Here is a 24758-nt window from a genome sequence, read left to right as displayed (position 1 = left end):
ATCCTTGACACAGGGCCGGTCATCGTTGTTGACTTCAATTTCCACTACGTAACTTCGGCACCTTCTTAATACGACAATGCACTATATCGAATATCTGCCAACGTCGAAACTGACACTTACATGAAAAAAACGATCGCACTTTACAAGTCGTCTTCAGCAGCAAAACACAGCACCTTTTCCCCGCATACGAATGTCACTCGCTTGGGTTTGCCACCAACTCAGTTCACTTCCATGCAAAAAGCGAGAAAAGAGAACACTTTTTGTCAACGTCTTTTCTCGATTTTCGTTTCTCTTTTTTTTTCTCTTTCACTAGCAGCACTACTTTCCAAGCTGCTGACCTCGATAAATCGTTAAGTACTTTTTCTTCAGTTCTCTTTTTTTTTCCCTTTTTTTTTTCTCTAAATAACACACTCTTTTTCCTCCGCGAGCACTACTTGGATTAAAACTCCGAAAAACTATTTCATTTTTCACTGAACCACAGATATTTAAACCACTACTTTTTCTTTTTGCTCCCTTAGCGTGATTACTACGACCGAGTTTACGACCGCGTCTGACTTCCGAGATACGTCCGATTACAGAAAATATTCAATGGCGTGGACAAGACCACGCGCTGTCACCAGATGTGTAGGTATACCCGTATCCTGGGTATAACCTACCAGGGAATTCTTCTAATAAATATCCCTGTACGCACCTTTGGCGCGGAATTAATACACAAGATAACGGTGGACTAACTGACTTTATTTTCGTACATCACTACTTAAATATACCCTACCGGTAACTCAGAGAGAGAGACTTTCTCCACTCTCTGTTTACCTTACTAATCTCTTAACCTATAATCTAGTACCGCATGTACGATAGAACGCATGCGAGAGCATCAACACCGTTGAACCGGCGACTTCTGTTTTGTTTATAACACAAAACTTGTTTATTTTATTCGAGTTTGTTTGCCTGTAGCCCAGCAGAAGGCTGCGCGAAGTTCTTTGCCACCTGTGGCATAATCTGTTGATACATAGAGTGTTGACAGAGACGTTCGCGGTCCTCTGTCAAGGGAACCAAATGTTTCGCCTGACTAAAGCATAGCAGAAGGCTATGCCCTCCTAGGAACAAAATTAAACTTTAATTATAAGGCTCGTGACGGAGCATAAGGTATTTTCTGCGCGGGTGTGACGTCACATGAGTATCACGCATTGGTTGTGCGAAGTCAGAGCAAATTTTGTGCGAATTGAAAGGACACATTGGATGATTAAAGCTTGAACTTTTGCGTGTACTTTTATCATGAAGAAATTCCTTTACTTGAAATACAACATCGCTATTCTTGGAACGCAAAGAGTGGAAATACCTCTATTGGATTGTATTTCGGATTTCAACATGAAATCTGAAGTTGATTCCCAACATGTATGCATCACCCCGGCTCCTGAAAAACCCACAGTGACGTGTGGATATATGTTCTTAGAGCAAGCGCCCCGGTGGGTTGCCATTTGAGTTGCTATTCTCACAACGCTGGCCGTTGCTATTTTGGATAGCAACCGATTTTCGCACTGGTCGTTGCTATTGCGGATTACCAATTCCACTCTTTTTTTTTCACACCGGCAGTTGCCAATTTTTGAAGACCGTCACTAGCTGGCGTTGGCAAAATGTTTGTGTCGTATTTCCCCGAAATTCTGCGGATCTAGTAATAACCAACTTAAATGTCCGTCAATCGTTTCCGGAAAAATTTGGGTTTTTTTGCTTTTTAAAATGTTCCTTCCGTTTAACACGATTTTGTTCTGATTCTGAGTTTGTTTTCGTTTTCTCAAATTGTCGATAACCCAACTCTCTAGCAGTTGTTTTTGTTTGTGCTGCATTGATTTTTTATCCTTATATGGTCGGCATGCGACCAGACCGAACTAAGCGCCAAAAACATTATTTCGAGTAATCGTCGTTTGAAGTTTAAACACCCCGTATGTTTTCTGCAAGCTGCTACAAAGAATTTTCGTTATAATATTATTATGAATTGTCCAAATGTTTTCGTTTCTTCATGGAAGATGGATTATTGGTTTTCACGTCCACTAGTGTTAATGACACAATTTTCAAAACAAATGGCGCTCGGTTCGATCTGCTCGCACGCCGACCATATGTTTAATTAAAGTAATTCCGTCATTCTGTGCCGAACACGCATCAGTACCGGACGTGTTTGGTGATCGCTCCGATAGAATATAAAACAAAAGACGCGTGAGCAAGTGTTGGCATTGTTTGCCTGGTCGAGTGAAGGTTCAAGGTCGCCCGCCTTTGTGCAACTGTTTCGCATCGTGGCTGTTTGCTGGTGCGTAAGCCGATTTGGCTGCTAAGTGATTTGTGCTACAGCAGTGGACGAGAATCTCAACACAAAGGAGGAAAAAGAAGAAGCCAACAGTTGACAGCGAGTTGTGTCGCTGTGCTGAGTGATCGCACACCCGGCTCGCTGCTGGTGGCTGTTTGGAGCTGCTGTATTGGTGCTGCTGGCTGTAACGGCTGCAGCTTCGACCGTTCGGACGACCAACCCTGCTGAAAGGAGAAGTAAAGAGGTACGTGTTCTATCGGCGCTAGTGCGCTAGATTTAGCGCGATGGATGTAGATCCCTCGCCTCCCTCGCCTCCCGTGCCACCATCCCCGAAACCCCCCCCCCCCCCCCGACCCTGTCCCTCCTGCCAACCCTTCCTCTGTTCATTCTCCAGTCCCCCCTCGCCCCAGGCTTTACCTGGACGGATCTCAGGGCAGCTTTACTGTTTTCTTTCGGCCAAAAGCAGGACCGAAATCGAAACCGTTAAACATCCTGCAGATTTCGAAAGACCTGACGGAGGGGTACAAGGCCGTGACCGAAATCTCCAAAGTCAGACCCAACAAGCTCCGTGTCGTGGTCAGCGACCTGGACCAGGCCAACGCTATTGCTCGCTCCGAGCTTTTCACACGCGAGTATCGCGTTTATATACCCGCACGAGACGTGGAGATTGACGGTGTCATAACCGATTCGAGTCTGTCGTCGAGTGTATCTTGGCAAGCGGTTTTGGCTGCTTCAAAAATGCTTTGTGTCACGACGTAAAAGTAAAGATCATAGATTGCAAGCAATTGCGGTCTGTGTCTTTTGTCAACGGCACAAAAGTGTACACTCCGTCAGACTCGTTTCGCGTTACGTTTACCGGATCTGCACTCCCTAGCCACGTCTCGATCGACCGGGTTCGTCTGCCTGTGTACCCCGTGTTATGAATTGCACCAATTGCAAGCAGTTAGGCCACACAGCCGCCTACTGCTGCAATAAGGCACGATGTAGCAAGTGTGGGGAGACTCATGCGGAAGATTCTTGCAGTGTTAATGCTGAAAAATGTATTCACTGTGGGGAAAACCAGCATGAGCTCTCCACATGCCCGGTGTACATGCAGCGCAGAGATAAAATCAAGCGGTCACTTAAGGAGCGTTCAAAGCGTTCTTATGCTGAGATGCTGAAGAAGACCGTGACCACTTCTACCATAACATCGAACCCCTTTGATCTGTTGTCCCCTGATGAAACCGATTCTGACGATTCATCAGCGGGAACATCTTATGCCAATCCTGGGGAGTCTAGGAAGAGGAAAAATGTTTCTTCTCCTAAACTTCCCCGTAAAGGTCCTAAGATTTCCCAAAGTGTAATGAAAAGTACGAACAAACCAAACAGTGCTGCGGAAAAACCGAAGCAAACTCCTCCTGGGCTTGCAAATTTAAAGTCCCAGAAGGAGTTCCCAGCACTGCCAGGAACATCTAAAACCCCAGTTGTTCCTTTTGCACATCCAGTTGATGAAACAAACTCTGGATTAGTGAAATTTTCTGACATTGTGGACTGGATTTTTGAAAATTTCAATGTACCCGATCCAATTAAAATTTTTCTTACAGCATTCCTCCCAACAGTTAGATCATTTTTGAAGCAGTTGACTGCCCAATGGCCCCTCCTTGCAGCGATTGTATCCTTCGATGCCTAATTCAACTGCGTATATGAAGGATTCTATCTCTGTCTTACGGTGGAATTGTAGAAGTATTTTACCAAAAATTGATTCGTTTAAAGTTTTGATAAATAAAAACAAATGCGATGCATTTTCCCTTTGTGAAACTTGGCTTACTTCAAATATTGATCTCAACTTCCATGATTTTAATATTATTCGCCTTGATCGAGACACCCCATATGGACGAGTACTTCTAGGGATTATAAAGTGCTATTCTTTCTATCGTATTAACCTCCCCTCGATTCCAGGCATCGAAGTTGTCGCATGTCAAATGACAATACAAGGTAAAGAGCTTTGTATTGCCTCAATATATATTCCTCCCAGAGCACAGGTTGGGCAACGGCTGCTCTTTGATTTAATAGAACTTCTTCCCTCGCCACGTTTGATTTGACACGGTGAAATGACACGTATCCCGAAACCTCCAGCGCGCCCAAGCGCTTTGGATCTATCCTTATGTTCGACGTCGCTACGGTTGGATTGCACATGGAAGGTAATCCTCGATCCCCACGGTAGCGACCATTTGCCTATTCTTATTTCAATTACTAACGGGTCAACCCGCATGCGACCAATCGACATTCCGTATGACCTCACACGGAATGTCGATTGGAAGTTATACGAGGAAATGATTTCAAAAGCGGTCGAGTCGATTCATCATCATCCACCACTTGAAGAATACAACCTCCTCGCGGGCTTAATCCTTGACGCCGCGTTGCAAGCCCAAACGAAGAAATATCCCGGCGTAACGATCAACGAGCGGCCTCCAACTCCGTGGTGGGACCAAGAGTGCTCCGATGTCTACACGCAAAGATCCGACGCGTTTTGGCCTTCCAGAAGGGAGATATACCCGACGACTATATACGGTATTCGGAGCTTAATACCAAGCTTAAAAGCCTGGCTAAAGCAAAGAAACGCGGATATTGGCGTCGGTTCGTGAACGAGACGTCGAGGGAGCCATCGATGAGCACTCTTTGGAACACAGCCCGAAGAATGCGGAATCGCGTAACGGTCAACGAAAGCGAGAAGTCTTCAAGTCGGTAGATATTTGATTTTGCCAGGAAAGTATGTCCGGACTCTGTTCCTGCGCAAAACTTTGTTCGCGATACGTCTCCAGGTCCCGACGCGATAGAATCACCCTTTACGATGGCAGAATTTTCAGTTGCCCTCCTGTCCTGTAACAATAACGCGCCTGGGTTAGATAGAATCAAATTCAACTTGTTGAAGAATCTACCCGGCAATGCCAAGAGGCGCTTGTTGAACTTGTTCAATAAGTTCCTGGAGCAAAACATTGTACCGCAGGATTGGAGGCAAGTGAAGGTGATCGCCATCCAAAAAACCAGGGAAACCAGCTTCTGATCACAACTCTTATAGGCCGATTGCAATGCTATCCTGTATCCGGAAATTGATGGAAAAAATGATACTCCGTCGTTTAGACCATTGGGTCGAATCAAATGGTCTACTATCAGATACTCAATTTGGCTTCCGCCGTGCCAAAGGGACGAATGATTGTCTTGCGTTGCTTTCAACAGATATTCAGCTGGCGTATGCTCGCAAAGAACAAATGGCGTCTGCGTTCTTGGGCATTAAGGGGGCTTTTGATTCCGTTTCTATTGACATTCTTTCGGGTAAACTTCACCGACAAGGATTTTCTCCAATTTTGAACAATTTTTTGCACAATTTGTTGTCCGAAAAGAACATGCATTTTACGTACGGCGATTTGGCAACTTTTCGCATTAGCTACATGGGTCTTCCCCAGGGCTCATGTTTAAGCCCCCTTCTTTACAACTTTTATGTAAATGACATCGACGAATGTCTGGCAAATTCATGCACGATAAGACAACTTGCAGACGACAGTGTAATCTCTGTTACAGGAGCCAAACTGTACCCTAATGCCATTTTTAAATCCAAGATGGCGACTTCCGGTTTCTGAAAAACAGCGGCAAATGACCAAATACCACCCAATTTGGGTATTTCTGGAATTGTTATAATGCACTGAAGCTAAAAATCGACCTCGGACAACATTTTGAATTATAAAATGGCGACTTCCGGTGTCTGGAAAACAGCCGAAAATGACCAAATTTCACCCAGTATGAGTGTTTCTTCAACTGATTGACGCTCAGAGGCCAGAAATTGTCTCCTAATGCCATTTTTAAATCCAAGATGGCGACTTCCGGTCTCTGAAAACCAGCGGCGAATTACCAAATACCACCCAATATGATTATTTCCGGAATTGTTATGATGCACTGAAGCCACAAATCGACCTTAGACAACATTTTGAATTGTAAGATGGCGACTTCCGGTGTCTGGAAAACAGCCGAAAATGACCAAATATCACCCAATATGAGTGTTTCTTTAACCAGAATGATGCTCAGAGGCCAAAAACTGTCCCCTAATGCTATTTTTAAATCCAAGATGGCGACTTCCGGTTTCTGAAAAATAGCCTGAAGTGACCAAATACCACCCACCCAAATACCACCCAAATTCTGGGAAGCAGCCGAAAATAACCGAATACTACTACATATGGATATTTCCGTAATCGAAATGATGTATAGAAGCCAAGCATTGACTCTGGACACCATTTTGAATTCGAAGATGACCACTTTTAGTTTCTAAAAAAACGAAAATAACTGAAATGCATTCAATATATTTCCGGAATAGAGGTGATGTACAAAAGCCAAAAGTCGAGGATGTTGTCATTCCGATAAAACCAATCATTTCAAATGATATAAACAAATCGCAAGGAATCAATGAATTTGAAATGTTTCAAATCATTAAATTGAACACTAAAATAGGCGAGACGAAGTTTGCCGGGTCAGCTAGTATTTTATAAAAATAAAGTTCGCCTATGTATGAGGCAACCCATGGGTGGTGTTCCACGGTTTGTACGTTTGTCGACCTCCGACAATATTTTGAGTTGTAGAATGGCGACTTCCGGTGACTGGAAAACTGCCGAAAATGACCAAATACCACCTAATATGGGTGTTTTTTATTTAACCAGAATGACGCTCAGAGGCCAGAAATTGTCTCCAAATGCCAGTTTGAAATCCAAGATGGCGACTTCCGGTTTCTGAAAAACAGCGGCGAATGACCAAATATGGGTATTTCCGCGATTGTTATGATGCACTGAAGCCACAAATCGACCTCAGACAACATTTTGAATTGTAAGATGGTGACTTCCAGTGATTGGAAAAGAGACGAAAATGACCAAATACCACCTAATATGGATGTTTCTTTAACTAGAATGACGCTCAGAGGTAAGAAATTGTCTCTGAATACCATTTTGAAATCCAAGATGGCGACTTCCGGTTTCTGAGAAACAGCGAGATATGACCAAATACCACCCAATATGGGTATTTCCGAAATCGTTATGATGCACTGAAACCACAAATCGACCTCAGACAACATTTTGAGTTGTAAAATGGCGACTTTTGGTGACTGGAAAACTGCCGAGAATGACCCAAAAAACAACCAAATATGGGTGTTTCTTTAACCAGAATGATGCTCAGAGGCCAGAAATTGTCTCCAAATGCCGTTTTGAAATCCAATATGGCGACTTCCGGCTCCTAAACAACAGTGGCAATAAACCAAATAACACTAATTATGGGTATTTCCGGGATTGTTATGATGCACTGAAGCTACAAATCGACCTCAGACAACATTATGAATTGTAAAATGACGACTTCCGGTGAATGGGAAACTGCCGAAAATGACCAAATACCACCCAATATGGGTATTTCTTCAACCGGCCGATTTCCATCCAATATGGTAATCGATACCAGCTAGAATCGACCACAGACACCATTTTGAATTCTAAGATAGTGACTTCCGGTTTCTGGAAAACAGCCGTAAATGACTAAATAACACCTATTATTGGTGTTTCTTAAACCAAAATGATGCTCAGGGGCCAGAAATTGTCTCCAAATGCCATTTTAAAATCCAGGGTGGTGACTTTCGGTTTCTGGAAAATAGCCTAAAGTGACCAAATACCACCCAATATGAGTGTTTCTTCAACCAGAATGATGCATGGAGCTGGAAATTAACCTCAGACACCATTTTGAATTGTAAGATGGCAACTTCTGGGAAACAACCGAATGCTACTGCATATGAATTTTTTCGTAATCGAAATAATGTATAGAAGCCAAACATTGACCCTGGACACCATCTTGAATTCGAAGGTGACCACTTTCAGTTTCTGGGAAACAACGAAAATAACTGAATACCACCCAATATGAGTGTTTCCGGAATAGAGGTGATGTTCTAAAGGCAAAAGTCGAGGATGTTGTCATTCCGATAAAACCAATAATTTCAAACGATATAAACAAATCGCAAGAAATCAATGAATTTGGAATGTTGAAAATTATTAAATTAAACACAAAAATAGGTGGGACGAAGTTTGCCGGGTCAGCTAGTAAATACATAAATATGCTGGTTAAAGCAAAGCTGCAAGTGATTAATACGAAGATTAGAACTCGAGAGCAAAAAATTCGGAGGGATAAAAAAAAAAACAAAAAATACGTTCAAAACGAAAAAAAACTAAACATTAAATAATAGTTTTTGCATAACAGTTGTTATCACTAATTATGTTTGTTTTGTTGAATATCTTTTATATATAATATAATAAAGCTTTGGAACCAATTACAACATTATATGTATCCATACTTGAATTGTTAAATTGATAGAACATTCAAGTGTAATCTAAGCTAAAAGTTGCACAACAACCATATACGACTATTGACAACCATTGTGCGGTTTCTCCTTTTATCTTTTCCACGAGGTAATTGAAAGATTTATTTAATTGTACACTTCGTGGCCTGATTATTGAGCTTGAGCTTGACGGCGGCACATTTCGTAGTTGCTTCCCGTGATGGATCTGAGCTAGTGAAGTTACACAGGGAACCACGTATATAGCAACTTGGGATTAGTTTACGATTTACACGTCGTGGCCTGATTATTTGAATATTTCTTCTTCGTGCCTCGATAAGCTACATCTATTATATTATCAATATTTAACTCGCGGAATGGCGTTAGTTTTACATACAAACAATATACGCACGAAATCTACAACATATTTTTTTCTGTGAAAGTATGAAATTGAGCCAACTAAATCTAAAATTGAGTGAATTCAGTTTCGTGTGTGAGAATGTCACACGCTCACAGAGATTCAACAACAATGCACAGTGGTACAGAAAGGCAATGTAGGCGGACATGAGTTTTTCGATGCGATTTTGTGGTTTTAGAGTAAATTTTTTTTCTGAGAACTTGTTTCTTATATTTAGTCTATTTTTTATGTGCAAATGAAAATTAGGGTGGTCCTGAAATCGACAAAATAAAAAAACTTACTTTTTTATTTGCAGAAATAAATGTATACATTCATCGGCACAGTTGTAGATCAACAAATTTTAAGCAACTTTCGGTATTTCTTCACAATATTTATACAATAATTGTACTTTCAAATGATACCAAAAAATATTATTTATGTTTGCCCTAAACGGAGACATCATTATTTTCAAAAGGCCTATTTTTAAAATAGAAATAGTGAAAACTCTTCATCTGTACAATATATCGACAATGTTTTTTCGTCAAAATTGGCGTATTTTTGATTAAAGTTACCGAAGAAAACTTTGTTTTTAAATTTGAATTGAAAAAATAGAGCGAAAAGACTGTTTTTGGAAACCAAATTTAATGTCTACAAAAAAGTTTTTTACATAGTTACTTAGAATTAGTTGATCTACAAGTTTGCCAAAGAATGTTTACAATTATTTATGCAAATAAAAACAAGTTAGTTTGTTTTTATTTCGTTGATTTTAGGACCACCCTAATTTTCATTTGCACATAAATAGAGGACTATGTATAAAAAACAACTTTTTACAAAAACTATGGCTTTAAACCGTAAGCCAAAATCGCAACGAAAAGCTCATGTCCGCCTAAATTACCTTACTGTACCACTGTGCAATGAGTTTAGTTACCTTTTTAACCAAAAGAGGGGGTGTTCCCTGTCTGTCTTCACGGAAATATATGGAAAATTCGAGAGTGAGCTATATTGTTATTTTAAGATATTTGGCTTTGACCAAGTCAAAGCTGAGGAAATATGTCAAACCAGCGGACAATGTTGAAAAATTTAAAAAAGATTGGCTTAAAGTGGTAAAAATGGTCGGAGAACACACTGTGCAGAAGCTTATGAGTAGTGTTAAGAGAAAAGTTAGAGAACTCGCGTATCCTACGAAAAATAATCCCAACTTGAATTGAAACTGGAACGCAAACACTTATTATCTATATTTCAGAATAAAATGACCCGAAAAATCCTGTATTTTTTGTTTTATTCAAAAAAGAAGATGTATTTATAATTTTCGGAACAGTCTATTCAACATTGTTACACACGAAAAGCATGAAGCTATGCTTGGTTCTATTTACTGTCGATCTAAAGAAACAATTTTTTTTTAATAAAATGTAACCTTTACAATCATGGTTGTTTGAACATGGAGCAATAAATCTAGAAAAGAAATGTTTTGGAAAATCTGGAGCCACGACGATTTGTTTGAGCTGCACAGTGTCCTCAGCAAAGTTGTATTCTATAATTTCGTCTATCAAAAAAAAAACTTCTTTGTGCTGACATAAATCAAACTTTGGAGTTATCTTCTGAGCCGAGTGCTTATTGCTGACAAGCTATATTTTTAGTCTGCGGCAAATTTGAAAATTATGAATAAAAAAATACTTGTGTATCAGAAAATGGCATCTTTAGCCTATTTGGAACGTCTGTACAAAGTTTCAGCCAAATCAAAAATGGTCTAATCAAATCGTTGTCCTATGTTGCTTGCAATTGCTCGTATTCTACAGCCGCGACATGTTTTTGGCCAGTCCATTTCGATTTTGAATACAATTAAGGTTTTCGTTATTGCCACACAGCATTTTAATCACGAATTCAATATACATTAAAAATAAATTAACGCACAAATACAATTAAAGCGCGCTAAAGATTGTCATATCGTAGTACAGTGTGAATTGGAAACGATAACTGAGCTCAAGAAAAAAAACGAAATAAGGTATCAAAATATCAAAGAAGAACCGAATAACAGCAGCTTAATTGTGTACCACATACAAACGGAATGATCAGATCACAAAGCAAGACAGAGTAAACCAGTTAGGCTTCGTTGCATCTCGTGAGTTTCGAATCCATAACAGATTCAGAAAAGCAGCTTCAGTTTAAAGTCATTTGCTCATATTCTGAATTTCAATCATGTTTTCGGACTTACCTTCCCGAACCATGATAAAACATAACACAGAATTTGGAGATGATGCTTTTGGTAAAGTTTGATTCATTGCATACATCAATTATTAATACTAGTTATATGGTTTTGGAAAAACCTCTAAATAATTTTTGAAAATAAATGTTTTATCTTAACCTGATTTCTCATATCAGAAGGCGATTAAATCGTGTAATATCCATTTTTCAAGAAGAACAAATCATTAATTTTACAAACTTATCAACCGGAATTGCCCACGTGGAAAATTTTATTAGTTGCTTAGTCGATGCTAGAAATTTCAAACCGTACGCAAGCACGTGTCATGCTAATTACCAGGTGGTAATGTCACTAATCGTATCATCGAAATACATGTACCTATAAATGTTACAGATTAATAAAATAAACGCAGCGAATTTCCAAAGGTGATCAACACGGCATTCGACTAAGCGCAGTGATGCGGCGAAGGGTGATACATTCTTTTGGCCAAATAGCAGAAAATTAAACCTGCGCTCTGCCCCAAAAAGGACCCTCTACCCTGTTTTGTAATATTAGCCAACGCTGCATTTGACCACCACCCGAAGCGACGCTGACACCAAGCCGGCAAGCGAGCGCATCATTTGTACAGTTCCGCTCTCCTAAATCGGTTGTGGATACTTTCTCAATGAACCAAGTCATTCTGCATCGTTTTGCTCTACTTTTCGCAAGCGGCATCCTCCTGACGACACAGCGGCAACTGTCGCTCGTTAGCGGTCAGCAGATTTCGAGCGAATTTGTTTGGGGTCAACGAGCCAACCAGGACGTTCTCTGCTTTATGGACTCCGTCAATACAGCGCCACTGCCGCCGGTTCGGTTTTGGATCCCGGTAACGAGACTGTTCTGGTTCATGCCGAATAATGTACGCGCTTTTATGGTCACTCGGCCGGCAGCAGAAGGCCGAAGGTCAGCAGCATGGCAACTTTGACAGTGTTAATTTTCTGCTTTATGATTTCAGGCGCAAACCAAGGTAAGCTACATTCGAGTGTGGGCCGATGCACCGCACCAGAGCTTCAAAGCTCAATTACTAATTGGTGGCGCTGGCACTGGGGCTCCGACCCCGACCGTTCTGCTTCTCAGCCGTCCGTGGAAGCTTTATGCGAACGTGGTCATCTATTGTGAATAAATGGCGACACAGGGACACGTTTTAGAGCTAGGTTGAATTGGAAGCGCAGTTTACCTGTGTTGGAAATATTTAATGGAAAATAAATCGTTCACTGAATTGAAATGAAGTGCTTCTATTATTGACTGAAATTGATTACAGGCTTAGAACTCGTTTTCCGCACTTTAGTTCGAGCAAATACAAAGGTTTATAATTCACCTGAACTTTGAGGATATTCCAATAGACTATTTTACGAACTAATAGGAGACAACTTACTGACCACGTACATTATGACGAATCTCAACTTTTCATTTACAAACAATATTGTTATCCTTGCAAACTGCTCAACTTTTCGTATGTTTGTTGACATAATTTCTCGCTTCCTCTCGCTTTAAAGAAAGGTAAATATGTAGCGTTATTGCAGTGTAGCAGTATATGACCGATTCTGTTTCGTTGCATACGTACGACGGTGACATGACTTAAACCGGACAAAGGCATGCAAAAGAACTTTCTTAAACTAAATAATTGCATTACATGTAACACCTTGAAATTGATGCTTTTATACAGTGCATTTCGTATAACTTTTGAGGACATTGAAAAATCTTGCAACGTTTGTATTCCAAACGTAAGCAGAGTGGTTCTCATGTCAGGAACGAATGACCGTCCGAGGTTAAAGTCCCTTTGAAAGAAATCAATCAATCAGGTTCTCATGTCACGAGTACACATTATAGCGTTCGCCATAATGGTGCGTAAAAAGCTGGCTGGTTGCTATAGATAGCAAATATATTCATCCTTCAGTTGCACATTTATAAGACACATATCAAAAGTTGAATAACTCTCAATAAGGTAATGAACACGGTATCAAAATATTTATGATAAAATAATTACAATACCTACTTCTCACGTACCGATATTTTCAATTAACAAATGGTGAGATGATAAGTCGGACTCGATCATATATGATTCGATTATATATAGTTTTAGACTCGATTATATGTAATAGTAAAAACATTTTTTTTATTCAAACATGACCACTCATGAATGTTAGCTCATAAGGGAACACCCATAAAATACGTTACGCTTGATGGCAAGGAAGGGAAGCTATCTGGCAAAGCGTAGAAACCAACAAAGAAAATTTTGCAGATCAAGGGAGGGAGGGAAATCGTAAATAGTTAGTTTTGTAGTTTATAAACGTTAATTCATAAATCTAAAAATTAATAGAAATAAATAAGAAAAATTGAAACTTGTTTTAGAAATTTTAAAAATTTCAAAAAAAAATGAAAGAAAAATTTGAAAAAAAACTTATCCGATCTCTTAATATTTGTCATTCAGGTTTTACTAAAAAAATTAAAATTTTTAAATGTTTTAAAAAATCAAAAAATATAACAAGTCGGCAAATCAATATGCACTGATTAAAATTTTTCTTCACATTTGACTGCAATTACATCAGCAATAACTATAAGAGCTATATTTTTTAGTAAGAAATGTGTATTCTGACTTTTAGGGGGACGGGTCGAAAGTAAAATTTTTAATATATAATATAAAATTCGCGTATATGTAGCGAAAACATCGGAAACTATGAGTGGCAATGAGATGTATGAAAAAAACTGACCTTCGAATATCTTTTAGCGGTAGGGCTCAAAAAGCTCAATCGGGCATCGGGAACACGTGCCTCAAAGCGGTCAAAGTTTAACGGAAAATATCGATGAAAAAAAGCACAGGTAGTTATACATGAAATTGTCGATTTCGAAATTTTTTTGACGTGGGACTACGTCTTTGTTTACTATACTGGGATGCATTCTGTAAAATTTGAAATGAAACTGGCAAATGTTGCGTCAGATTTCAAAAGTTAAAAACAGCTTAACCACATGATGGATAACAATAACCAATACGTTGTTGTACAGATAAAATGCATAAGAATTTTGTAATATGCTAGTTATCACTTCAATTTCATTGCTAAGCGGTAAAAGTGATAAAAAGTTTCAATAATAAATTGACGCGAACAATGAACCAATTACATGCAAGCATTCCTAGCACAGACGACGTGAATGGACACCATCCGTTCCCTGTGATATTCTCAGTATCAATATCGAAATCTTTCAGACCCTAATAAAAACTGATGTCTTGAAAGAAAACATGCCGGTAATAGCAACAGTACCAGTGGAGTGAAGAACCGCAGGTCTCTCGTCGTCTATGATTGCAGCGGTACTCTTCTATTCGTACATTTCAGCGGTACACTTCTATTCCTACTGCAGCGGTACTAACGTACTATTCGTATTGCAGTGGATAGTGTGCAATCGAGGAAAAACTGTAATGCTGCTGTTGATGGTGATTGAAAATTTATCTCATAAATATGATTACTAAAAATTACTCAACAAGAATTGTAAATTTTTGCAACGGATATTCATTTAATTTTATCTTCAGTATTCATTATATAATTGTGACGGATAGTATCGAAAGAGTAAATTCTTAAATATACACATTTATAGAAGAGTAAGAGCCTGCGAATGCTTGTGAATTTTTTGTTTATTTACTAAGATTCATTCTGAATCTCTTTTTACATTTCAAAATTGTTAGATGATATAATATTATTTTAAGCTTTACCCTAATAAACGTATATTAGCTGTCTTCGTAATACAGCGAATGAAAAAAATGTCAAGCAAATGCTGGAACTTTTTAATAATTTTGTTTAAAATATCTTCTTATGTTTGCCAATTAATGAACCTTTGTAAGGGCTTCTATATTATTTTGAAAGTAAGATTCATTTGATTTAATTTAATTTAATTTAATTGATTGATTCAATCAGAGTAAAATAAGACAAAACCATTCATTATGATAACGTAAGTATTATTGGATTTGGTTGTTGAGAATAAAGAGTTAGTTCTGACTTTGACGCATTACGAGAAATTCTTGGTGCTTCTTCAACAAGAACGATATTCTTGTGCCTTGTCAAATACATGTTGTTTGCACAAAAAAATACTATAGGCATAATATCGTCAGATATTAACGATATTCTTTCGAGTGTTGTTGAATATATTTCAAAACTTGATTTCCAGGGGAGGCTGAAAATAAAAATACGTACAGCCGCTGAGTAAACACATTGATTCTGTCTGCAGACTCTGTATGTTTTGTAACAAAAAATCTCTTAATTACAGTGTTTAGTCCCACGTCACCATTTCATATAACCCTAGGGTTGTATACCTTGTAGTATTTTGATGCCATACGTCTTAAAAATGCATGAAACGTCGAGATCTAGTGTTAGGTCTAAAAAAAAAATTACAAAAAAACGAGTTTCTGGGAATTTTTGAGGTCCATCAATTCACTCTCCCAGCCCTACCGCTAAACGATATTCGAAAAATCTATTTTCATTGGCTTTCTACTATATATAATTGGGTCCTACCTGTGGGGTACAGGTCGGACTCTACTAACTCTAAACTAACGCTATTACAGTAAATATTTATGAGCTAAGAGAGAAATCATTAGAATCTTGAAATAAAAACAAGAAATCTTCACGTTCCAATCGATAATACCATTAATACCATTTAAAGAAAAAAAATGCTTACCATGTTTACCAGCATTATATTCTCACACAAATGGACGAATATTTACCTGAAAAAAAAACAGAAAAAAAAAACAAAAATGTATCAAACAGAGATTCAATTTGTATTAGAGCGTTAACATGCCACAGGACCTATCGTCGAAAATCGACAATTTTTATTTTGAATGAAACTTTGATGCGTTTTTCAGATTTAAGAGTAAATTTTCAAAATGGTGAACGCATTTTGGCATAGTTTTTTAAACATTGTAGCTGAGGTGGTCCACGGTACTTCGCAAATCGATGCTGATCAATCATTTCCGATTTCGCCTTAACTTAGCACAGTTGTTATTTTTTGATAAAAAGGTCATTTTATTATATCACTTCTTCATTATAACTCATGACTGCTGTTTTAAAAGAGTCTATCCAAAATTGTGACTGATGAATAAAATTTCTATATAAAAAAACGGTTTGTTTGATTCGACAAAATTGTAGGTAAAAGGTGCGGTTCCAGAAAAAAAAACGCACCCCGAAATATTGTTTCCTGTGCCAAATTTTCCGAATTATCGCAAAATAATAAACATCTTAACTAGTACCTTTTTAAGCCTATTTTTGACGTAGAATGACGTCTTACGGCAACATATATAGGGGTAATTAACTCTCAGTAGTTACGTATGTAATCAAGCATGCAGAAATTTGGTCTGCATTGTATACCGAAATTTAGTCTGCATTTTGAAACCTCCCAGCTGGTCTCGAAATACGATGCTGGCTCAACAATCCAGTCATCGTATGTTAGAGTCCTGGCTCGGGAGAGGCTGTTAGTGTCAGTAGGATCGTAGCGCTAGCCCCGCAATTGTCCTGAACACTTTACAGTTGGCTGCGAAGTCTGTGTATAATAAAAAAATAGAAGGTTGAATTCCGATATGGAATGTCTTTGACTTTGCATTGCTTCGTATAACCGAAAACTCCAACAAGAGGATGGGTGATTCTTGCTGGAAACTGGCTCATCTCGCAGCCAGCAGAACAGCAGCTGATTTTAGCGTAGCAAAGCTGAGCAGGCAACAAAATGTCCGGACATTTTGTCGCGTTTTCTTACAACCATCTGGCCACTGCTAATAGCTGTGAGTGGGCCGGTAGCGGATCTTATTTGCTTGCTTACAGTGTAAGCAGAAAAGTGAATAACAAGAGAATTAGAATTATTTCGTGTCATTGGTGATTGGTAATCCAAAATCAACTCTTCTCTTTAAGGTTACCAACCAAATAATAAACAAAGGAAGTTGGAAGAAATTAATTCACACCATCAAATTCATTAACCACAATAGAGTGTATCCCTAAACCTATTGCATAAGACAGGCTGTCGTAATTCTACGTTAGCATTGCGGTCAAGTCTTACAAACAACCTTTTCAACTAACTTAACTTAATTGTTAACTTATTGGCTATAAAGAGAGCTTATCGTAGCAATTGAGGATTGCAACGATTTTTGTCGAAAATTGTTAATAATTTTATTTGACATAGCTTCTAATGGTTCAACACCAGTAAGTCTATGTAATTCGAGTGTACCAAACCAAGAGGACGCTTCAAAATCATTTTCAGAATTTTATTCTGAATCCTTTGGTGCGTTTTCTTCCTTGTTGAACAGCAACTTGACCAGATCGGTACAGCATAAAGCATTGCTGGTCTAAAAATTTGTTTGTAAATCAAAAGTTTGTTCTTTAAACAAAGTTTAGAATTCCTGTTAATGAGAGGATATAAACATCTCGTATATTTGATGCACTTGGCTTGTATACTGTCAATGTGCTCTTTGAAAATAAGTTTTTTATCATAAATTAGTCCCAAGTACTTAACCTCGTCGGACCAACTTAAAATAACCCCATTCATCTTGACAACGTGATTATTATTTGGCTTGAGGAAAGAAGCCCTAGGCTTATGCGGAAAAACTATCATTTGAGTTTTAGAAGCATTGGGAGAGATTTTCCACTTTTGCAAGTAGGAAGAAAAAATATCTAAACTTTTCTGCAATCGACTGCATATGACACGAAGACTTTTTCCTTTTACGGAAATGCTTGTGTCATCGCAGAACAATGACTTTGTGCATCCTGGAGGCAAATCAGGAAGATCTGAAGTGCATATGTTGTACAGGACTGGACCCAAGACTGAACCTTGAGGTACACCTGCTCTGACAGGAAATCTATCAGATTTTGAATTCTGATAGACAACCTGCAGAGTTCGATCAGTAAGATAATTTTTTTAAATTTTGATTAGGAAAATTGGAAAATCAAAAGTTTGCCAAACACTGTCGAATGCTTTTTCTATGTCTAAAAGAGCAGCTCCAGTGGAATAACCTTCAGATTTGTTAGCTCGTATCATATTAGTAACTCTGAGCAATTGATGAGTTGTGGAATGCCCATGGCGAAATCCAAACTGTTCATTTGCAAAAATTGAATTTTCGTTGATGTGTGACATCATTCTGTTAAGAATAATTCTCTCAAACAGTTTACTTATTGAAGAAAGCAAACTGATTGGTCGATAACTTGAAACTTCAGCTGGGTTCTTATCCGGTTTTAAAATTGGAGTAATTTCTGCATTTTTCCATAATTTGGGAAAATATGCAATTTAGAAGCAGCAATTGAAAATTTTCACTAAAAATTCCATTGTGCTCTCAGGGAGATGTTTGATTAGTATATTAAAGATTCCATCGTCACAAGGTGCTTTCATATTTTTGAAATTTTCAATAATTGATTTAATCTCATTCAAGTTAGTTTCAATTATTTCTGCAGGTAAAAAATTCTGGGAAGAAATTAAATCAAATTGACATGTGACTTCATTTTCAATTGGACTCACAAAATTCAAATTTGAGTTATGAACACTCTCAAACTGCTGAGCAAGTCTTTGAGCCTTTTGTTCATTGGATACAAGAAAACGTTCGCCATCTTTTAAAACTGGAATAGGCTTTGAAGGTTTCTTAAGAATCTTCGACAGCTTCCAAAATGGTTTTGAATATGGTTTCAATTTTTCAACTTTAGTCTCAACATTTTGATTTCTCAGAAGGGTAAATCTATGTTTAATCTCTTTCTGTGAATCTTTATAAATAGTTTTAAAAACAGGGTCGCGAGAACGTTGATATTGACGTCTGCGGACATTTTTCAAACGAATTAGAAGTTGAAGATGTGATAAAGAAAAAGTTATTGGAAGATGGTCAGAATCAAAGTCAGCATGTGTAATCAAATCACTACAAACATGACTATGATCTGTAAGCACCAAATCAATTGTTGAAGGGTTTCTTACAGAAGAAAAGCATGTAGGACTATTCGGAGACAAAATAGAATAGTATCCTGAAGAACAATCATTGAATAAAATTTTGCCATTGGAATTACTTTGAGAATTATTCCATGAACGATGTTTAGCGTTAAAATCGCCGATTATAAAAAATTTCGAACGATTTCTGGTGAGTTTTTGTAAATCACCTTTAAAATAATTTTTGTGCTCGCGTGTGCATTGAAATGGAAAATATGCTGCGGCAATAAATAAAATCCCAAGTTCAGTTTGAACTTAATTTCCCAAAGTTTCAATAGCTTTCGTCTCAAGGTGGGGAAGAGCACGATGTTTGATTCGGCGATGAATAACAATTGCAGCTCCACCGCCGGAACCCTGAATCCTATCATATCTATGAACCCCGTAATTGGGATCATATTTTAATTTTATGTTAGGTTTCAAAAATGTTTCAGTAATAATTGCAATATGCACATTATTTACTGTTAAAAAATTAAACAGCTCATTTTCATTGGACTTCAATGAGCGAGCATTCCAATTTAATATTTTAATTGTGTTATTTAAAATCATTGCTAAATTTTAAATTAGAAACAATTTTAATAGTAAAATTTGTGCCTATTTGAATGGCTTCAAACATTGATTTTGCCTGCAACATGGCGTTCATAAGATCGAACATTGCCTGTTGTAAAAAAGAAAGTTTACCTGCCGTAATAGGCCCCAGGCAGTTGACATTAGAAAAAATATTTTCGGCAGCAATATTAGCTGGAGTAATAGGTGTACAATTATTTTCTAGCGTGTTTTGCTTACCCATATCAACGGTCATTTTCAAACTACCAACACAAGGCGGTATAATTTCGAACTACCTGTAACCTGTGCATAAGTTAAACGGGTATGCAAAGGAGTAGGTAAACTATGCGTCACTGGTACGCTTGGAGAATTTTGTTTTGAAGTTTGTTTTGAATTTGTTTACCTTGCCTTGCCTTAACAATTGCTAAACGGGCTGGGCATTGATAAAAATTCGACATATGGTTGCCGTTACAATTCGCACAGCGAAAATTTTTACTCTTTTTCACAGGACATGTGTCCTTTTTGTGAGAAGAGTCTCCACAAATGAGGCATTTTTGGTCCATGTTACAAAACTTTGAACCATGGCCATACCGTTGGCAAACACGGCATTGGGTGATATGCTTTTCACCTCCGCCAAACTTTCGATATAATTCCCATTTTACACGCACGTTATATAAAGCATGTGCTTTTAAGTTAGTAACTTCACTGCGGTTAAAATGAATTAAATAATTTACAAGGGAAATTCCAGTTCGCTGACTGTTTTCGCCTCGTGATTTTTGTTTCATCAGAATTACTTGGGTAGACGCTATGCCAAGTAATTCTGTCAAAGTAATTTTGATCTCATCAACGGTTTGATCGTTGGTGAGGCCTTTCAATACGACCTTTAACAGCTTGGCGCTCTTCGTATCATATGTAAAAAATTTATACATTTTTTCAGTTAATTACTGAATAAGACGATTCCAATCTTTCAATGTTTGGGCCAGTAAACGGCATTCGCCTCTTCGGCCAATTTGATAAGTAACTTTGACGTCGGAGAGAAACGTAGAAAGTTCTCTTTTAAAAATATTAAATTCAGAAGCAATAGTTACCACAATAGGTGGATCTTTCTCCTTTTTTACAGAAATTTCACTTTGAATAGTTTTACTTTCGAACATTTCAATTTCGCCGGCTTCTTGCTCAGGCAGAATATCATATAAATTTTCACTGCATAAGCTAGTTTCAGAAAGAGATGCCTCTCTTTTCCTCCCCGTAGCGATGCGTGGTTTCTTTTTTCGTCCTGCCATTTCAGGTGATACGAAAAAAGTTCAAAAATAATATCAAATTGCAAGTATTGAGAAAGAAAGAAATAGGTAGTCTTGAGAAAGACTGATGTAAGTTAACTTCCAGGTAATCTTTAAAAGACACACTGACAAAACACAAACTTTGAAGCTATAGGTAGTCAAAGACCAGTCCACAAGCAACCGTAAATACGTCTGATCTGTCGGACTCAAGGCGCACTGAACCTTTTCAACTTTTTTTTTACTCACTGAAGATTAAAATGTTTAATCATTTATTGATTTGTTTGTTCCTTGTCTTCGAAAATTTCGTAACGTTTGCATTAGAAAAATGGACAAAAGAAGCAGATTCATCATGGGTTTACGTAGCGACGGAACTACCCATGCAGGATCAATCATAGTAATCCATGAGTTACCAAAAAAAAATGGACAGCTCTATCAGTCGATCTCAAACCGTGAAGGCGAAAAAAGTGAAACTACTTCATTCAGAAGTTGGAAATAAACATCGTGCGGCACTTTGTGGACACCGGCTACACCCGTTTCAGCATCTACAACATCTTGGCTCTATTGGACGACAATCAGAGCATCGAAAGAAAGCTCGGTTCCGGACGGGCAACAACCCTGAGCGATAAGAAGCTCCTAAGGATGCTGAAAAGGAAGACCGCGGGGAAAGTGGCTACCTCGCTGCGTGCACTTGGCCGGGAGGTCGGTGAAACCGGTCAAACAATGAAAAAGTACGTGGCGAACATGGACATACATGTCAGGAAGCGGCAGTCCCGTCCATTGGTCTCAGAGCTGCAAGCTATGGCGCAACGGCAGCAGCTAAATAAGATGGTCAAGTCGATTTTCCCGGCAAATCGCGACGTGGCGCTTGTGATGTACGACGAGGCCTATCTCACCCTGGATGGTAACGACTGGCAGGGCACTTCGTATTTCCCTTCCTCCATGAAGAAAGTGAGCTCCGAGGTGAAGTTCATTTAACACACCTAGTTGTGCTGTCACTGACAAACAGTGAAAAGGGGATGTCAATTCACTCTTCTTTCGCTCCGGACTGGCCGTGAAAGGGGAGATTCGTAGTACGATGTGCCTGCCGTTCATCAAGAACTTCCGTGAAAGCGAAGACGCGGTGTTTTGGCCAGATCTGGCGTCGGCCAACTACTAGAAAAGTTCGTAGAAGGAGATGGGGCGACTAATAATCGATGTGATATCTAAGTAGGCCAATCCGCTCAACCTTCTCCAGAGCTGCGGCACATCGAGAATTTCTGGGTAAACCTGAAGCGCAAGATCTACTCGAACAATTGATTAATAAAACAAAGAAAGAACTCACAAAACTGCATACACGCATGTTTTCGTCTACCATGGCGAAAGTTCCGATCTATTCTCTGTCTTAGTTTTATTATCACCATCCGAAAAAAGTCATTTTTTATACAAACGTTACCGACTGTTGTTTAAACTAAATGCCTAATTCTATTAAACATCTCTACTAATACAGTAATGGAAATAGCCGTAAACAGCCAGTTTCCTGGGAGCCAAAGCGTATCATGGTATAGAAGAGTACAAGATGGTACGTTGATGTAGATGCTTCGAAGTAAAGCTGTACAATCCATACAGCTAGTGAGAATATCAAAAATAACCGTTCGCTGTAATCTAGGACGTCTGTCGGACAGAGCGAATTAACAATTAGATAGGGTTGGTCCATGGGACAAAGAGCGAATCATGTGAAATGCTTCTGTACTCGTTCTAACATCAGAGTATGCGAATGTGATACGGTGTTCAGACCGGTGCTGCATATTCTAGAACACTACGTACTAACGAGCAGTACAGCGATCTAAGAGCATACACTCTGTGATGAATGCTGGGTGACGACGGAATATCCCAGTACGGAGAACGCCTTTGACGCAAAATGCTCAATAAATCTTAGCTTGTTATTCAACATAACACCTATGTCTCGTATAGAATAAACCCGATCATGAATGATCGAACCAACCGTATATTTAAATTCCACCGCAGTCTGGTGACGCGTGAAGGAGATCATTTCACATTGCTTTATGTTAGCGTTCATCCCATTCTCGTCACACCACAACAGGAGCTCATCGATGGAAAAATGGAAGAATATTCACCGCTCAATTCTTGCGCTGCATTAGCGTTGCCTGCAGCCATTTCTTACACCAAACTGCTTTTTTCTGTTTTGTGCTGTGTTTCTGCCGCTCGTAGAAAAGTTAATAGCCTTGCTGCTTCCACAACAACTGAGCAAAACAAGAGTGGTGAATAACTCTAGTGAGGATACACAGAAGTACACCGAAGTACGCACTTCTAAGATAAATTCGATAGCACTCGAAGAGCAAACATGCGTGACAGGCGGCTGAATTTATTTTTTTTTGTTTCGAGATGCAAAGCGAACAACGCAATGTACTTTCTTACCAAGACACTCCTCACATTTGATATATGCTTAAAAGACATACAGTGAAAGCACTGCAATGAGCTCTGTCGTGTAGCTATTGTGCGTAATATTCTATCGTGTGAGAAAGCTCACATCAGTATAGTAGTGGAGCTCGGGTGCGTGGTCTGTCGTGATCCAGGTTGAACCGAACTCGGTCCGCATGCAAATAAATGGCATACGAAAAAGTTGTTTCTTGGTACGCGTCTTAGAAATCGTATTTCATCTACTAGCCAAAGAGCAACATGCCAATTTCGCATTAAGGAAGTGCCTTTTTAAATATCCTGCACTCGGTTCCAATGAATTCGGATACAATTTCAAAACTACATAATTATATGTAAATATTACACATTGAAATTCTAAGTATTTTTTACCGAAAGTACTTTTCAACTTTTCTTTCCAAAACTTCATTTTATAAAAATACTCATTGACTTTGACGCCCTCAGCGAAAAAAAAAACAGTCGAAGCTAACCTTGCTCGCAAACCACGAACCATTATTGAAGCTGCACTCTGGAATCGAGCACTCCTTTGGGACTCCAAAATTTTGTTTTTTTTTAGCTGTCCACACAATCCATCATCTTGTGCATTGTGTGGCTACTCTAGGACAAATAGTTTCTCATCAGAAAAAATGAACTCGTGACCACTTACTTACTTACTTAGATGGCCGTACGTCCTAAGACATGGCCTGCATAACGTGGTTCCGCCAATTCACTCGGTCCATGGCTGCCTGCCTCCAGTTCCGCGGGCACCCGGTACTCTGCAGATCGTTCTCCATCTGGTCCACTCATCTCGCTCGTTGCGCCCCTCGCTATCCGGCATTCTAGCTACATGCCCTGCCCAGCGTATCCTTCCTGCTTGAAAATCGTGCCCCGCATGTCAAACCCCGGTCGTCTCATAACACCCTCTAGCGCGACGTCAAACAGTAAGCAGGAGAGACCATCACGTTGTCGGAGCCCCCTGTGAGACTCGAATGGGTCCGACGTTCCACCCGAAATGCTCACACAACACTTCACATCCTCCATCGTAGCCTTAATCAGTCTTGTCAGCTTCCCCGGGAAGCCGTTTTCGTCGAGAATGTTCCATAGATCTTGTCGGTTTTTTGTATCGTATGCGGCTTTAAAATCGACGAAAAGATGGTGTGTAGGAACTCTAAACTCGCGGCACTTTTGGAGGATCTGCCGCAGTGTAAAGATTTGGTCAGTCGTAGACCGTCCTCCAATGAAGCCGGCCTGGTAGCTTCCTACAAACCTGCTGGCTAATGGTGACAGGCGTTGGAAGATGACCTGGGAAAACACTTTGTAGGCGGCATTCA

The 24758-nt window shown here is 39.0% G+C and overlaps 3 protein-coding genes across 11 annotated transcripts in view; 2 read left to right on the top strand and 1 right to left on the bottom strand.

The window, feature by feature from the left end:
* LOC129726695 (60S ribosomal protein L36) overlaps positions 1-24758 on the top strand; it is a 548226-nt gene that overhangs the window by 190919 nt on the left and 332549 nt on the right. Inside the window, exon 1 of one of the 2 annotated variants that reach the window (XM_055683680.1) lies at positions 10445-10449. The exons of the other annotated variant lie outside the window; for it this stretch is intronic. The gene's annotated coding sequence lies outside the window, so the exon portion shown is untranslated. Of the gene's footprint in view, positions 1-10444; positions 10450-24758 lie in introns of those variants that run through there. 2 annotated transcript variants of the gene reach the window in all.
* The window catches only part of LOC129726683 (uncharacterized), a 446412-nt gene that overhangs the window by 256796 nt on the left and 164858 nt on the right, over positions 1-24758 (bottom strand). The window contains exon 1 of one of the 8 annotated variants that reach the window (XM_055683653.1): positions 15926-15943. The exons of the other annotated variants lie outside the window; for them this stretch is intronic. The gene's annotated coding sequence lies outside the window, so the exon portion shown is untranslated. Of the gene's footprint in view, positions 1-15925; positions 15944-24758 lie in introns of those variants that run through there. 8 annotated transcript variants of the gene reach the window in all.
* On the top strand, positions 11811-12391 carry LOC129726694 (uncharacterized). Its single transcript, XM_055683678.1, has 2 exons — positions 11811-12122; positions 12219-12391. Exons 1-2 carry the CDS (start codon positions 11889-11891, stop codon positions 12384-12386), a joined length of 402 nt encoding a protein of 133 aa, XP_055539653.1. The 5' UTR covers positions 11811-11888; the 3' UTR covers positions 12387-12391.

This window comes from Wyeomyia smithii, chromosome 3 (assembly GCF_029784165.1).
Source record: "Wyeomyia smithii strain HCP4-BCI-WySm-NY-G18 chromosome 3, ASM2978416v1, whole genome shotgun sequence".
Lineage (NCBI taxonomy): Eukaryota > Metazoa > Arthropoda > Insecta > Diptera > Culicidae > Wyeomyia > Wyeomyia smithii.
This window is presented reverse-complemented; position numbering and strand designations above follow the sequence as displayed.